At 33.7% G+C, this 17,994-nt stretch overlaps 1 protein-coding gene across 9 annotated transcripts in view; it reads left to right on the plus strand.

Moving 5' to 3' along the window:
- Positions 1-16,874, plus strand: part of LOC142340883 (uncharacterized) — a 29,773-nt gene extending 12,899 nt beyond the window's left edge. For all 9 annotated transcript variants that reach the window (XM_075391647.1, XM_075391648.1, XM_075391643.1 and 6 more), the window contains 4 exons: positions 4,703-4,843; positions 10,264-10,411; positions 13,997-14,193; positions 16,160-16,874. In XM_075391647.1, the coding sequence (XP_075247762.1) occupies positions 4,703-4,843; positions 10,264-10,411; positions 13,997-14,193; positions 16,160-16,740 (1,067 nt within the window). In that variant the 3' untranslated portion in view covers positions 16,741-16,874. The remainder of the gene's footprint in view (positions 1-4,702; positions 4,844-10,263; positions 10,412-13,996; positions 14,194-16,159) is intronic.
- Positions 16,875-17,994: the final 1,120 nt, after the last annotated feature.

Consider the following 17,994-nt stretch of genomic DNA (forward strand, 5'->3'; position numbering starts at 1 on the left):
AAACTGCAAGGCGCATCCGAAATGTTAAATAGCTTTAAGATAGAGATAACAACCGTACAAGAAGTTTCCAACCAACCCCTTAAAAACTAATCAGTTGTTTAGTTTTTGGCGAACTGCAAATGAAAAGAATTTGAATCTTTTCCGTTTGTGCCCCTTAGTACGTTATACATCCCAAGTTACAGAGCACGTGGCATGACTTAGTAAATCATTATGTGTAACATGGCATGTGCGTCAGGGGGTGGTGCAAACAATATGCACCCACTAAGCTGGGGGGGCACAAACGGAAGAGATACAAAATTTTTGTCATCATTTTTTGCCCACTCGTCACATAGCAATAGAGAAAATTGTGGTGAAAAAAAAGTCCACTCATGGAGCATAATTACGCCAGTGTTTCGGATCTTTTAAGAATTTATCAGGTTTTAGGAATTTTATTAATTGTTAAATTATACTACTCTTGTTTGCAACAAGAGTTTGGATCAATTATGTGTTGGCCCCTTCAGTGTTTTTTATGCCCCACAGATACAAATTATATATTGTTATATAGCTCAGTTACAAATTATATAGCATGTTATATAGCATGTTGTAAGAAAACAGCACGTGCGCCTGGGGTCATAAAAGATCTATGCTCACTAAGCAGGGGCCGAAACAAAATAGATCCCAGAGCTCCTGCTTAAATTCCTGCTTATTAAGATGAAACACTAAATCATGCCCTTAAATTGAAAAATTTGTCATTGATCATTTCCATGGTTTTTTTAAAAAAAATAATTGTCATTAAATATTTTGCTTTAACCATAAAGACATACATTTTTAATGATAAGTGTGCAAAAATGCACAATTGTGTTCAATTTTTTCCTTTGAATGACAATTATAAATTAACACTTCGCTTAAACGGCACGATGATGTTTTTTTGTGAAATGCAGCCATCCTCCGTCCCTCGTTTCTGCCAAGTTACTCGTTATTCTAACAGATTTTGTCAGATATTATCCTGTAGATCATGGGTCCTGTAGAAATAGTTTTGGTTAATCCAGTTGTCTGGCTTTAGATAATAGGGATCTGTTCTGTTTCGGCCTCCAGTTTTTTATGACCCCCAGTTACAAATTATATGTTGTGATATAGCACGTTACTATGTAAAAAAATAGCACGTGCGCCTGGGGGTCATAAAAGACATAGGCTTATGCTCACTTAGCTGGGGGCTGAAACAGAATAGATCCCATTCAAGTTACCAATTCTTGTATTTAGAGACCTTTGTAGTTTATGTTTAGAGATCCTTCAACATTTACGAACAAAAACAGATTGAACTCACGCCGATTTGCACATTTGTATAACACTAGTACTAATAGGCAGGATTGCTTAGGCCTACAAGTTTTTTATCAATCAAAATAATTTGACTGCGTGTTCAACTATACTTAACTTGCTCTGGATCCAATTTAAACTCGTTGTGAAAAAAACTTTAACTTGTTTTTAGATGTTTCCACAGATGACATAATGAGACACTTGAGAACGGGCCATCGGCCCAATAGTGCTCTCCCACAGTCAAATATGTGATTGTATTTGTAAAGGTAATTGTGAAGCTACGTATTGAATGAGGGAAACAATTTATTATTATTATTATTATTATTATTATTATTATTTTTATTATTATTATTTTTATTATTATTATTACTATTATTATTAATATTATTATTATTATTATTATTATTATTATTAATATTATTATTATTTTATTATTATTATTATTATTATTATTATTATTATTATTTTATTATTATTATTATTATTATTATTATTAATACTATTATTATTATTATTATTATTATTATTATTATTATTATTATTATTATTTAATTATTATTATTATTATTATTATTATTATTATTATTATTATTATTATTATTATTATTATTATTATTATTATTATTATTATTATTATTATTATTAATATTATTATTACATAATTATACTGAATAAATTATGAAAATATGTAACGAAGTGATCTAGAGTATGGGTGATCCAAGGGTTCAAGTACACTATCCTCCACGAAGATAACCAAGTTTTACAAAAAATATTGATTTTCTAGTTGGAAACTTGCTGCTTGATCCTATGAGACTAACTCACTTCAGTTTCAAAAACTACCTTTTTAGCATTATATCCTAAAATGTGATTTCCTGGTTCTGACAAATATGTGCGAAACCGAAGTTTTCAACCGGACTTTTTTTACTTTCCATATTCGATATTATTGGTGTTGATAGCAGAAGGTTTAAGCGTTTAAACCCTGCTCGTGCTGTCCAACTGGTTTTCTTCAGCTGTATGATGTACTGCTGACAGCCGTTCTTGTTGTTTTTAAGTGAAAAAATAAACTCTGCTTCTGGTCAATGAGAGGCAAGTTCTGGTTGTAAACACATCAGCGACATCTCAGTGGACAAATATCCTAATCACTAAATCAACATATCATCGCTGCATATATACATATACAGCTACCACATAACACGTTTCCGGGTAGATGAAGAGATATTACTTAAGAAATATGCTGCATGTATAACGACTCCCTAGAAGTGAAAAATAAAATTAAAATTAGGGATCTTTTCCGTTTCTGCCCCCAGTACGTTTTTGCGCCCCCCCCCCCCCCCCCCCCCCCCCCAGATACAGAGCACGTGCCATTATATGATAAATCATTATGTCAAAATATGGCACGTGCGTCGGGGGGGGGGGGGGGTGCAAATAATATGCACCCACTAAGTTGGGGGGGGGGGGGGGCACAAATGGAAAAGGTCCAAAATTAGAATAGTGAAAAAAAACTGTTCCGTACAGAGTCATGAGTTGCTTCAATTGGTTAATTAATATAAAGATTGGACTTAAAATAAGACTCATAACAAATAAAATCAGAAAATAATGCAAGGTCAGGTTTAGACGCAGCATTTTTAAATTGGGTCCCAATTCAAGAGCCAATATGCGTACTAGGTCCAGACTCTTTAGTCCTCATCAACGTTTCTTCTGCCCACGTGAGTGATTATTACCCTCCATTCAATGGTTATCGCTTTGATTTACTACTCTAAAAGACGAATAGATTCCGCGGAGACCTTGACCGCGTGGCTGCTCTCGGGGGTGTCCTGGGATAAAGCTTTTTGCCACTGGGCTAGGTGAGAGGAATCACTCTCACTTCCAGAGACAGCGAACAATTGGCTGGCAAGGAGGAGCAGTGCAAACTAGTGTGTTGGACCCCGGGGCTATCGTTCTGGGCAACGTAGTGTGCTGTCTTTCCAGAGATATAATATTTTAGCAATTTCCGTATTTTTAAGAGATGGTTTTGGTACGGTTTTTGCGGTGACAGAAGTGATTGTCCGTGGCAGCATTCCGGTAACGGAGATAGTGCAGGGTTTCCTTTGGGTTTTCTAGATACGTTAAATTTCTCTAGAAGTGTTCGTGATAGAGGCTTTTTTTCTTGGACCGATGCGTAGCCTTTCGCAGAACTTTTATTTCCCGCAGGGCTGATACTTCTTATTTTCCGCCGGTGCAGGGCTATTTTTTCTTTAAACTTTTTTTTGCAAATTCCGATTTTTGACATTATCTATTTCCTTCTGTTTTGAATGTATGCCGGGTTTCAGAGATTAATTAAGTTTTAAAGTTTGCTTGTTCTACCTTTCTACTTTGCTGTTTCTTTTCCAAAACACTTGATGATCAGGCCAACAGGAGGTCCTGAAATTCCACCGGAAACAGTTTAGTCTCCTCTTTCAGTGGCAGACGTCTGACTTGGTCGTCGTGGCTGAGGCAAGAGAATCACCTCCCGCGACTGTTAAGGCTGTTGACTCTTTCATAGTTAAGATTCACGTTTTTTGGTTTTGCTCTGATTGACCTATGCAGCAGTCAGTTTGTAGTCTCTTCAGGTTCTCGTCTGAAATACAATCAGCATGTTCAATCACGTTGCTATCGACGTTGTTTGCTAATGCTTTCTTCATTTTTTATTATATTCTCGACCATAATGTTTTTGAAAGGTGACTACTCGCCTTTTTTTATTTTTTTTAAATATCATGTCTGAAATAGCTCTATTCTCTAAATAGGCAACGCTCTTTTGTTGAGTACGGGTTCACCTAAACCCAAAAGTCTTCCTGGATTAAATGGCTGACTTCTTTATTAGTTTATGTTAGGCCAACATCAGATTTAGGGATCAATGATTGAAAATTTTTCACCTTCGAGGGTGCATAGTAAGTGCACTAGCCAGATCTTCGTGTCTGAGGTAGCGCATTCAAATGTCTTAAAACACTTACGTGCGCATTTTAAAATGACAAAAGTCTGTTGTGCCGCAGAAGTTAAAACGCCAGAAGTTCCTACTTAGCCAGAAGTTGAATTTAAAACGCGCGCGTTTCGTGTTTTAAGCATTGTTAAGTGACGGGGTATGGGATGAATGATATCTTTCAAAAGCTCTTATAAACTTTTATAATGGCAGATAAATTGTCGTTAAATTTCAAACTCTCTAACTCTTTGTATGCAAACCACAATTTGGTGTCTAAAACCGCGGTACTTACAGTTTTCATTGAGTTAAATCAATTTTATTTTCAGAATGCTGTATCCTCAAAAAAGAAACAAAACTTTACAAAATATGACTTTTCATGATCATTTCGTGATCGGGTTTTTTTTTTTCAACTGACCGTGTAAACAGGAAGTTAATAGAACATGAAAATATTAATTGTCTAACGTGATGTTTCAGGTAGCAGTAAGGTGTACTCGACACAAAACTTGGTTCCTAAGAAGGTCAGTTTCCATTCAAAAGACGAGAGTAATAGAATGGACAAACTGAATTTGGTCAAAATGGATTCCAAAGAAAGTAACAGGACTCCACTCTCTGCCAGTGAGTTAACTTGAAAGATGTCAAGGTGGCAAACTGCTCTCCAGAAATGCAGTTCATTTTAATATACACTAGATTTTAGTCTAGTTGTTCCGACCCTCTTGAGGGGGGAGGAACTATATACTCAACTGGGTTTTTTTTTGTTCCGTGAATTTTCGCCGCTCGATATATTCATCGTAGAGAGTTGAGACTGGTATCATTAGAAAGCTCGTCCAGCGTAGAATATGGAATTAAAAAGATTTTTTTAATTTTCGTTTTCTACAGGGAGTTATCGAGGCTTAAACTTCTGAGAAAAGAAGAGTGAATTCACGTTGTTTTTATTCACATTTTCCGGAATTTTTGCCTAAATTTTCGTCAATTTTGCTAAAATTTGTTATAATTTTTAAGAATAGTGTCGTTGATTTTATTTTTGAAGACGAACAAGCATTTTTGATTGTTTTGATTTAATTTTTTGGTCAAAAAATCTGGATAAACATTTCAAAATTTAGCCTTTTTCATCAACAACAGCGAGAAATAAGCTACTTTAGTCCACTTTGATTAAATTTGCCTACAGTACACCCCCAAACAACACTCATACAATCTTTGTAGACTCAGAGGGGGGCTATTTCTACTTCAGAGTCCGCAGAGAGTGCCTTGTAGTTAAAACTTTGCCGTTTTTTGCTAACTTTACTCGTTGATTATCAAAAATGCAAAATTTATTTTGAGTTTCAACTCAGAAATTATCTATATCTACAACATTCGAAAAATCAATTGTTCTTAACGGACAATAAGTATTAACAGGGGTAGTTTTGGGCCATTCTTGGACTGTTACAATCCAAAAAAAAGGGTTGTAATCAGTCGGTCTTTTTTTTTGAAAAAAAGACTTTTTTTTTTAATAAAAAAGAACAGAACATATCAAATCAAAGCTCAGGAGTGATAGGTCCAACCAATTCGCTTGCTAAACAGCTCCAGGCTAATGCATTTAGTTTTTTAATTGAAAGTTTATAGTCGTTTCTTTTTTAAAAATAATTGACTTTTCAATAAATAATGGCTTAATTAACTTTTCCTCTATTTTTTTCTTAATTTGTTCAACTTCCAGCTTAGTGTCAGCAAAAAAAGACTGCTTCTTTTTTTTACTGAGTTAACATTTATTCTCGGTTGCAGTTTTAAGCCTGAAATTATTGTTTTCTGGCTTTGATACTACAAGATTTTAGAGTTTTGTTTGTTTTGATATTTGCCAGTTTTTCACGTTTTCTAATTTTGTCACATTATCACAATATTGACAGTTCTCATGTCACCTTATTAGCATTCAAATTAAAGCACAATTGAACATATTAAAATCCTCAAAGATATAAATCATCGTTTTAATGGCCTCGACGCCTCTTTCTTGAAGAAATCAATTGAATTTTTTAATTTTGTCTTAACTGTCATTTATACTTTGTCGTTTCAGTCGTATGAAATTTCCTGTATAGTGATAGCTTTCATTGGCTTTTCATGGAAGAATAGAAAAACCGATATTCTGATATTAGCAGATAGCTGATGGCTTTAATGACTTTCAAACCCATCGTTTTCCAAAATTAAAAAAAAAACTTTTTTAACTTCGCAATTTTGTTCTTTTTATGTTTCTTTTTGTTACCTAATCTCGTTAGTTGGTTACAGGTCAAATATGACATTATGGGTGTCAAGGGAATAAAAGGGATTGGTGTCTCAAAATCTTTTTTTTAAAGATTTTGTTATGACCTTACTGGCTTCGACACCGCTTTTTCACAAAAAAAAATTAAATTAATTTGATTTTTGTCATATTTGACGTTCTTTTTGTAGATGCAAGAAATATTCTGGATAATTACAGGTCTCGAGGGTTTCCTTTTTATGAAAAAACGACGATATTTAAATAGCTCTTTTTGTAATTAATGCCTTTCATGACATTGGATGTAATTTTGTTTCGAAAAAAAAATTAAAAGTATTACATACTTTAGCACTTCGCTTTTTTGTCTACTTGTTACCTAGTCTTACTAATGAAAGGCCACGTACTACATTATAGCTGTTTGAAGAAGGCGCAATCAAATATATTTTGAGTGCCAAAATTTGGCTTGACGGTTTTGACAGCGTTTTCTGGCAAGTTTCAATTGAAATTTTGTTTGTTCTTTGTTGTTCTTTTTAGCCGCTCTAAAAAATGAATAAGGTCAGGTCCTAATGCCCTTCTATAGAAGCAGTGGTAATCGCAAATTTGTGGTAATATTAATTTATTCCTAATGGTATTTATTACTTTGCAGTTAATTGTTTCAAAAAAATAAGTTAATTTTTTTTACTTTTCTGTTTTTGTTCTTTTTTGTATAATTGTTACCAAACCTTTTTATGGACTGGTCGCATATTTTTTCTGGTGATTTATAAGTTTTTTTTTGTTTAGTTTCAGGTTTATCTGACGGTATGTTGACTTTGTTATTAAATTTAGTTTTTAAGAGGGACATAAATTTTTTGATGTAATTAATGTTTGTTGTTGTTGTTGTTTGATTTTGCTGTTCGTTTTGACTCGCTTTCTTAATATTGACATATTACAGCAATCTAATGCATCAATTTTTACTCCACTGAGTTATTTGTTTTGGAGGTTATCTTATCGTTCATACAGAATTTTTTGAAAAAGACTTGGGCTTTTTTGGGATTCGCAAAAAATAATTTTTGGGTTTTTCTATCTGTTCCTCATTTGGTAGACAATTATGCCAAAATTGTGGATGGGCGAGGTCGGAACCTTATGTGCCATTGCACATTACCGAGCCGCCTTGTTATTTAAGAATTCAAAACTTGCACGATTCTTGCAAGATTCTGAATTCATTCTGAAGATTTCTTTAAATTTTCTCTTAATTTAGGATTTCGTCTGCAGGGGGTTTGAACAACTTTAATTTAAGTAACTTCCAGTGCAAATTAACTAGAAAAAAATTGTCAGAACTTTTATTGGGAATTGTTGCTTGAACCCAATTTTGGGGGTGGAACTTTATTCGAGGAAACTTTTTTTGTCATCACGCCTGTGGCCACCCTTTGTCTTTTTCAGCTGAAAACTTGAAAAACGTTTCGATTGAAATTCTGGTGCTGTCCAGCAATGCTTTTTATAATTAATCAAAATTCTTTTTAAAAAACGCCGTTATCCGCTCAAAGAGCTCTTATTTATGTGTTCTCATTTATTGCATTTACGCTCTCCTCACGTTTTTCTGTTTCATCAGGTGACAAGATTGCTGCTTTATTTGACTTAGTCTACTGAATTTCTCAACTGATCAGGTTTGAAAAATTTACACAAAATAGTGAGAACATTTCAGGTCAAAATAAAAACATCACAAGAGATGGGGAAAATTTGGAAAAAAACTAAAAGCATCGAGTTTATTCATTGGAAAACTTATTTCAATTTTTGGAATTTAGTACAAGTCAGCGCACTTCAATAGCATTGTTTTTAAGATCTGATTAAATTTTTTACGGCTTTTTCTAGTCAGCAAGCGATCAACTTGAACTAGCGCTTTTAGTCCGACTGGCTTTCTAAAATGACTGAAAGTCAAGTAGTTTTAAGTCATGAAACTTTTCCAAACTATTTTTCAGGTGGATGGATTAATTGGTTGTGAGCAAAGTTTCAGTTTTGGACAAAGTTTTTTTTCAGTTGCGGCAATTTGACTTCAATGCTATATTTCTGTTGATTTTGCAACAAAACGCTTTAAGATTGTAATAAATGATTTTTAAAACAATACAGATACACAGTCGATACGTCAAAGAATTTTATTGGAATTTGTCTTTGTTTGAAGTTTTTTTTGCACTGTCTCCTAATGTTATTAAGGTTTGGTCTCGTTGGTCCTCTAAAAAGGCAAAGTTCAGTTTGGTTAGTAGTTTCAATGTAAATCTAACGGTTATAACGACGTTGACACTAAGTCTGTAAGAAAGGAGAATTTTCTTCATTTGGCCATTTTCACACTGGCAAAATTTCGAATCTTTTCGATTCTTTCTACTCATATGGAACGGTTTTAAGGACTTGGACTGCATTTGTTTTCAAAAACATTTGTGAGTTGAGTTCAGACTGTTTCTGTAGTTTTTTCTCTTGTTGACGATTGTTGCTATTGAGAAGTCACACTGGCAATCAAATGGGTAATAATCAGGGCTCTATAACAGCTTGAAATCATATCGAATCATATTTTCTGTATTTTTTACTGTGCTGTCTCATTATCATTATTGACATGCTTTATTTGGTCGCCAAGAGATTAAGTAGTTTCAATTTATTGCTTACTATTTCAATGGCTCTGAAACCACACAATTTTAAAAAAATTTGTGAAATTTGTGAAAATGCAGGTGAAAATTTCTTTGCTGCCTGCAATCTTCTGTAACATAAAACTTTATTGTATTTGAAAAAACTTAAATCTGTTTCGGCGATAGATAGTGCAAAAGCTGTCAACAGTTGCAGTGACTTTGACTCCACTTAGTGTTTATTTTGTCTCTTTGTTTTTTTTTGCCAAAGTGGTGTTTGTTGTTTGAAATCTTATATTGGAAATACTTTTGAGGTTAATGCTTTTGGATCAAGTAATTTTGACAACCTTGTTTTTCTTTAAAAAAACAAGAGGGGCAATTTATACTGCGCTGTGGTAGAAATAATTATAGGGATTGATTCGTGTCACTAAAAGAAAGTCCATATTAAAATTTAAAAAATCCACTTATTAATCATAGGAATCATTTTTGGAAATATGGTGGACGTAAATTTAAAAAATATGAAGGGATGTGAAATTGAAAAGTTTTTTCGATCGCCCGTGTTAGTCTTCAAAATAGAAAAAATGTGGAATATCGGCAAAGTGTTCTATTTTGCACACTCATCTCCCCAATCATAGAGAAGCTTCATGAAAACGTCCTTCCTGTCTGAAAGACAAATTATGAATTATTTTTTTTAAAAGTAATTTTTCTCGTAAAATTTTGCTACAAGTTTACGCATTACAGTTTTAATTTTTTTGCATGTAATGTACCTGAAAAGGGGTGAAGGTAAGCAATTTTGGGGAAAATTGTGCAGATAAATTTTACCTGCATATGGCCTTACCTTCACAGTTTTCAGGTAAATTAACCTATACATTATTTAGTGTGCATCAGCAATTTCTAAGTAAACAGATTTTCAGATAGCTAATTGCTGCCTTGACACCATAACGCAAAACTCACACTAAATAATATCTTAAAATTTTTGACCCTGTTTATAACTATAATCCGTACCAATTTTAGCAGGTTTTAGGCATTCTTAAGCTGCATGTTCCTTGAAACCGAAACCCGGGTCAATGTTTCAGCCTTAATCCACCTTTTACAAGCGTAAAATTGGCGAATAGACCACTAATAATTTTCTTCTTACACTTTTTGCAATGCATGTAATTAGGAGAAGCTTGGCATTGCGTAATTAAAATTCTCTCAACTGGTCAACTGTTTTCTTTTGTGTTCACCAGGTGAAATCAGAAGTGTGAAGCTGTCTATGTTGCTGGGTGATTTGGATGACCAGCCTAAGAAGGGTCACTTCAGACAGAAAGTGTTGAAGTTACAGCACGAGGGAAAAATAAAAACTGTCGGCAGGGGACTAGAACGAGACATGATGAAGTAGGAAATATTATTTCTGAGAACTATCTTATCATTACAAACGACTGCGGGTACTGAATTTTTGAAGCTGGTTTCCACTAAATACATGGTAAAAGAGGTCTATATTTAATTACTCATAGTTGATCCATTTAATTGGTCTGTTAGTCGCAGCCACTGTCTGTTGTATACTTTAAAAGAAAGTGGCAGTGACTTACAGACCATTTAAATGGATTGATTTAGAAACTGAAGCAGTGGTTACAAGCGTGTACCTGAACCGAAATAAAAATAATAGTTTTATTTTGGTTCCCTTTGTCTCTTGTAATGATTAGTTTTAATTCACCTTCATTGAGTTCATGAAAAATCTAGTGCTCGATGTATCGCAGCAGATGGACAGAAAAATTCACCCAGACTACACTGTGCTACCCGCAATAGGAACGCTCTGATCAAAACGTGCTACCCGCAATTGGCTGTGATCAGACACGACCAGGGGTTCCAAGGCCTACAAATGGTGGAGGATAAGTGTCTGAGTGTTTGAGTTCCAGCCAGAGTTGGCTTGTTTTAGGGCAGTATCAGACCCAATCGGGCGATAGGTCTCGATTAACTTTATCTAGTCCATTCATTCTTTTAAATGAAAATGGCACCATTGTGTAAATATCACCAGCTGTTATTTCGGAAAATACAAAAACATTTGTTAGAGACATTTTTTATTTTTATTTTCCTACGTGAAAAGCTTGCAGAAAAATAATATTCAACAATGCTTTGTATGACGTTTTCACCTTTTCAAAGAGAAATTTGTTTTTTGATATCTGATATCTTAAAACAACAAGTAAGATGTATGTGATTAGACTTACTCACTTTGCTTCTTCTAATTTAGTTTTCATTGAATAATTTTTGATAAGAGACGGAAAGGTACAATGCGGATAACGTACAATAGATTTTTGATGGTCAGTAAAATTAGTGAACTTTTAAACTTCTTCTTTCATTCCCGGCTGTTTTTTTCAGCAACTAAACCTGTCTAAAGGGGGGATAATCGAAAGAATGGGTTTTGCTGAAGAACAACTCGCCGACTTAACTATGAGGAAAACACAAATCTGATTCAGAAAAAATTTGGAAGAATTTTTTGCTGGCGGTTAAATTCATCCGACTTTTTTTAGTTGGTGATTATCCGACTCATTCAACAAACTTGGTAGAGCAAAAAATTGCGATAGACTATTAGATAAGTTCTCAAATTCTAAGTAGTCATCAATTGCATGCATTAAGACGCGCTATTCAGGTATTAAGGAGGGTCTCACTCGAGAAACAAGTTCATTTTTCGACCAACTGCTGTTCCTGAATCATGGATCGGAAAAACTATGTCAACTGTTCTTGGATCCGTTTTTACTACTAACCAAAAAATCTTTTTGCTCCGTTTCCTGATAGGAATATTGTTCTAAGAATTCTTTTTTGTTCAGCTTCCTTTTTGACCAAAAAATATAGATTGCGTAAAACGTTTTGAGTGCTGTTTTGAGTGCTGTCTAGAAAATTTTTAATTGATCGATGTTGATGAGCAAATTTTGTTTTTTTTTTGGTATTTTTTATCTTCAATGGTTTTTTCGAATTTTTAGCTAATCGGGCTCTATTTCGTCTATTTCTGATATTTGGATTCATTTTGACTTAATTTTTGAATAATCTGTCAGTTAGCTACTTTTGGGTTTCCAACACAAACTTTAGAAATTAGATCTTGCTTAATGATGTAAAACTTTGTAATTTTTGCTGCTTTTTCAGCTGTTTTCTTAAATAATCAGAAAAGTTTCTCGATATATGTTACAGTTTGGTATTCATTCGGATATATGTTACTTGGTAAATTAAATATTTGTTCAAAAAAGACCTTTGAAAAGAAGCCAATCTGAAAAAAAAAGGTTGGGTCAAACGTGAAAAATTATATCACATTCTCAAAAATGACCCAAAATTAAATAATTTGTCATAAAATTTCCACTTTTTGACAAACAATATAAAAATTTTATGAAAACGTTTACCTTGTTACAAATTTGCAGCTTTGTAAGGAAACAAATTGTTTTTTTGATTGTGACTGACTACCTTAGTTAGCTCAATTTGATATCACTTGATATGTTTCATCAGATTGAGTTTCGATCTCAAAAAAACTTTGATTGGAATTTCATTAGCCTGTGCATTTTTCATTGCTAAAATTTAGCATGTTTTTTGGAAGTAAGCACCTGTATCTTTGGATATCTATCCCTATTGATTGCGCCCTCTGATATGGCTGTTTTCAATCAGTTTTTACAACTTTTCGTGAACTAAACAACGGAATGAATAAATACACCGCCAAACATGGAAACAATTTTTTGTTGACGGCATAAATGGTTAAGAGACCAAAAATTTAATAATAGGAAACTAAATTTTTGCTTCATCCTCTCATACTTTTTTGACGAGACATATCAAGTGAATACAAATTGAGCTAACTAATGTAGTCAGTCACATCAAAGAAGACAACTTTTTTCATTACAAAACTGCAAATTGGTAACAAGGTGAACGTTTTCATAAAGTTGTTCACCTCTGTATATTTGTTAAAATTGCGCTCCAGAACCAAAACAGATTAACTGTCTACCGAGAAAGAAAGTAGCTCCGTTAACGAACACGTGACTGTATTTTTTTATACAACAGTAACTTAGATTGAAAAATAAATGTTTTCGATTTATATGATCTTTTCATTGTCTTGTGTCATGAGATTTTTGTTCCTAAGTTGAAACAAATAATAAAATTTACCACTTTTGAACCTATTTAGTTTTTCACTTTTCAGTTGTAGCTTTTTCTTGACGTCTAATACGTCTCAGGCAAAAATAGTGGAAATTGAATTTGTCGGACCCCTTTTTATTCGATTTATCGCTCAATAATTTTTGACATTTGTCTTTGAAAACGAGATAAAAAGGTAGAAATCGGAGGGCATTAAATCACTGAGCGGTTCTCTTTTAGCTTTACTAGTCTCTATAATTGCAGAACTCAGCGAAGCTGCAGCTTCTGAGGAGACAGAAATTAATGGATTGAAGAATGGTTTTGTAATTTTTCTTTGTTTAAAGCCTCTACAATCGTCCACAATTGCTCCGATTCCAAATGAACAATGGTGCTGCATAATGGTTGCATGTTGTTGTGTACATACTGTACTTGTATTTATATAAACTTGCCTTTTAATGGAAAGTTTAGGTTCAATTTCTAGTTCTTAAACTAACAGGTGGTAATTTTTTGACATTCTAAATTATTCGCGATAAAGCTTGATAATTTTGTGCTTACTCCTGGAAAATATTCTTAATTCGTGCTTAAGCTTATAGTTGTATTTGATGAAGCTTTTAATATTATACTATAATGTATCTGTTTCTGTTTTATGGTTAATTTTTCTCTCTTGATACCCATGCAAATATTCTACAAGATTGTAAACATCTCGATGCTTTGTTGCCATGTAGCGTGCAAAAACTTAGGTTAAGTTCTCATGTTTTAGAATAATTCACAAGCTATCAAAGTTTAAATTAACTCTGTGTAATAACAAGATGACTCATTATAAAGAATTGTTAGCGGGAACCCCAGTATCTGTAAAGCAACATTGTTTTGTTTCAGACTGATTTTCCGAGGAGATATAGCAACTCAAGTGAAACGAAAGGAGGAAATCCAGAATGAGATAGAACACCTCACTAACAAGTTGAGGAAGGTGAATGTGGTGGTAGAACATCTCAAGAAGAAAAGAGAAGTTGAGACTATGAAAGTCAGAGTCAAGTTGGAGAAAGAGTTGAAGCAGACTAAAGAAACGGCTAAAGGTATTTCGAATCTGATTCCAATTTTTCCTAGCTCAACTATGGCACTTCATATAATAATGATAACTTTCTTTTTGCGTAATCGCAGCGGAGCAGCATTAGGCTTTTTAGTCTTAAGTGCATTAACAGCCTGTTCTCAGTTATCCTTTTTCTATATTTTGTATGATCATAATTGATCTTGCTACGCTTTTATAATAACACCGTAAATTTAGGAATTCTAGCCAAATGGCTAATTGTTACAAAAAAGCTAAAAAGTTATGTTATATGCAATGCAGATAGGACTGATTACATAGAGAGCGGGAATTATATCGAGATTTCCGTCCTCCTTATAAATTTTAGTTGATAGTCTCACCTCTTAGCCTAAATAACCCTTATAAGTTCAACAATACGCATTTATTTTGTTTTTTTTTCACACGTGATGATGAAAACAAGAACGTTATTTACAGCGTGAAAAGGCGACAGGTCCCGTACTAATGTTAAAATTAATATTGTTTTTTGTTAATTTTTGGAATACAATTACTGATTAAACATGTTTGTATGAAGAGAAGGAGACAGAAATTTTTCATTTTCGAGCCATCCATCTCATATCAGTGAAATGGCAAATGTCATGAATATGCAATGTATAGCAATCTGTACTACTAATCTGTGCTATTTAAGCATCATTCGTGCTCATTAAACATGTTCTGCTCTATGGAATAATATTTTGAAATTTTAAGATGACTTAACTCATGTTTTGTCCGCTTAAACAGAAAAACGTGGTTAAATTGTTTTGTTTTTTATGCTGTATGCAAATTTGTTACGATACGCAATGCTGAATTTCTGTAGACAAAACATACAAAGGAACTCAACAATACTTCAAAATCAAGTGAAAACATGCTTGTTTTAAGAAAAAAATGGGGGCCAACCATTCATTAGAGGCCAACCATTCATTCATAAAAATACTTGAAACTAATAAAAGAATCGTACTTCTCCAAAACGGAAGCCAGAAAAAATCTAAAAAAATATGGTAATTTTATCAAGAAATGGTACAAAAAGTCAGTTTGAAGAGAAAAAGCAAGTATTTTTTTGAACAAAATGAGGTATCGATGTGTCCAAGAAGCTGTTTTTGTTCTGCCAAATTCTACTGAAACTAGAGAGTGATGAAAGTTTTCGAGTTTTTTGAAGATATGAAACGAGTTCTTTTAAGTAAAACATACAAAAAATATTGAGTGGTCACTTATCTTTTGGGGTACAATACAATCAGATGGACGGAAATACTTCGTTAGGTGTCCAAACAAGCTAAACTGTATAAGCTATTTGGAGATTTTGAGACATTGCGTATCCGAGATCACATTTTTTAACACCTGTCCATGAATTAAAGATTGTGTTAGAGTATACACTCTAGTAAGTAAGTTGTGATCATAAGATGGAGATTGAAATGATAGCTCGATTTAAGAGAGCATAGTAAGACTATCCTAAATGTGGACCAGTTGGCTCAGTAGAGAGCACAGGATTGCAATCAGTTAAGAGATTGTGGGATTGTAACCCACATAGGTCCCAAACTTTACTCTCACTATAATGCTGTTGACATAGAATCAATATAACGAGCAAGGAATTGCTCTAATAGATTTGCTGCAGTTTCTTTCCAAAAATGGAGTGGAGTTGAAGTGACCGTCATTTAGTCCAGATGTCAGTCCAATTGAAAACCTATGGGCGATTATGAGTTTTTTGGGGGAAATTTAGAAAAAAATTATGGAAACTTTGGATCGAAAAGGAAACTATACCTGTATGAGAACTATACAAACTATTTACTAGACTCTAAAAAGCTAATATCGCGGGCTTAATATCGATATGCCGTGTTACTAGAGAACTCATTTGATCTCACTTTTCTTTTTTGTTCTGGTTATCTTTTAAAAGATCTTCAGGAGAACGTAGCTTTTTGGTATAATAGCGAAAAGCGCAGCTTTATTTAACTTCATTTTTGTTATAGGTAACAAAGACAAAAGCATCTCTGATCTCAACGCTGAAAACGATTTACTCCTTGTGTTACGAGACAAACGGGCCAGTGAACAAGCACGAGCCGAGAAACAACTAAACGATTTGCGAAATCAAATAAAGCGAGTCGACATTTATCTAGTCTCGTTTCAACGATCGCTTTTCGGGTTCCATGATGAAGAAATGAGCGCTAAAAAGTTTAAAAACGCCTTTATAAATATTTACGACCAGTTTATGAGAGATAACGTGCAAGACCCGCTGGCAGAGTTCATGCGAAAAGAGAAACTTCTAAAACGAATTCATTCATCAAGTTGCAAAAGGGTTTCATCATTTCGAAGCAAATCAATGCCAGCTCAAAACCGACTCGAATTTCACAGTTCGCTTTACTTCTCAATAATCGAACTACAAAACGAGACGTCGAAAATGACAACTGAGAAAATAAAGCAATTGAAAATGCAAAGAGCGCATTTGCTGAAAGATTTCACGGTTTTGTCGAACCATTACTACCGGACAAGAGATATGTTAGAACAGAAAGGCGCGGATGTTGAGCAGTACAAAATTGATCTTCCTTTTTGAAAACCGAATTTGTAAAAAAGGCTGAAACAAAAGGGCAAAATCAAGACACTACCATTAAAATCTTTGAAGAACTTGTTAATCACTAGGATATCATTTTTATAGCTGCGAAGCTGTAAGCTGAGCGAAGCTATATTGCGGTGCTCTTGGTTTTTTACAATTCAAAGAATTTGAATTGTATTGGGGCGCTGTCTTTTTTTTTAAGATCTGTTCACACATTACATATCAAAATTACATATCTCACTAGTGGTGTTTTGTTCTCCCTAGCAGCATTTTGACATTGATTTTCTGTTTTTTTTTTATTTTTTTCATCTGATTTTTTCTTTAGAAATGGTTTTCCCAATTCACTCATTGTCCGTTCTAGGTCTTGTTGTTTGTTAAGTCAATGAAAATTCTTTGAATTGTACGTCAGGACTTGTCCTGCTATGTTTTTTTGTTTCGTCGTCTGACGCTCTTTTTTCGTTTTACATTTGTTCACACGGCAAAGCTGAAAAAGTCAAATTTTCTGAATGACTTCTTCCTCTCACTAACGGAATTTCCGCGTGACGTCATTTCTCACTCGCTTTAGCAGAAGTTTTTAGGTTATTTGCGTGATTAGATTTTGATCATACGTGCCTTACCCCACTCAATAAAATGACTTTTACATTTTAAAACTTAAGTTTATTTTGAATTTGTTTAAGGTCAAAGGAACTAATTTGTGCAGTAAAGGTCCCTAATAAGAGGCTTCTGCGGAATGAATTTTAACAAGCTTTATTAATTTATCGCTGAATGTTGTTCACCTAGTTTTTTTGAGCGGCGTCGATTTTTCTTTCAATTTAGATCTGTATCTGTTTCTATCTCTATTATATGGCACGCAGGTCTATTCTTTCGCAGCTATTCCGGCAATCTGCCGGCTATGTTTAAAATTGTTTGGCGCATTGAGACGTAAAATTCAATTTTAGCTTAAATAATGTTAAACAATTCCTTTATTTATTTGATTTTTCTGCAATTGAGTTATAATGTACAGATAATTTAATGTTTTTTGTGGTCCAATTCCTTCTTAACTGATTGCAGCAAACTCAAAGGCGTATTATTCAACAACAAAGAGTAGAATATATTGCTTCATATGAAGAATTTCTTTGTAAAAGTGTTTCACCATATGGTGGAAATCATCCCTCATTCACCACCATGAGTCACACACAAATATATACAGTTTCCAGAGTGTAAATTTCAGTGTAAAATTACAAAATTGACCAATCTATGATTGGCTAAATAAAA

The sequence above is a fragment of the Convolutriloba macropyga genome, chromosome 6, assembly GCF_964194025.1.
Source record: "Convolutriloba macropyga chromosome 6, txConMacr16.3, whole genome shotgun sequence".
NCBI classification, from domain to species: domain Eukaryota; kingdom Metazoa; phylum Xenacoelomorpha; order Acoela; family Convolutidae; genus Convolutriloba; species Convolutriloba macropyga.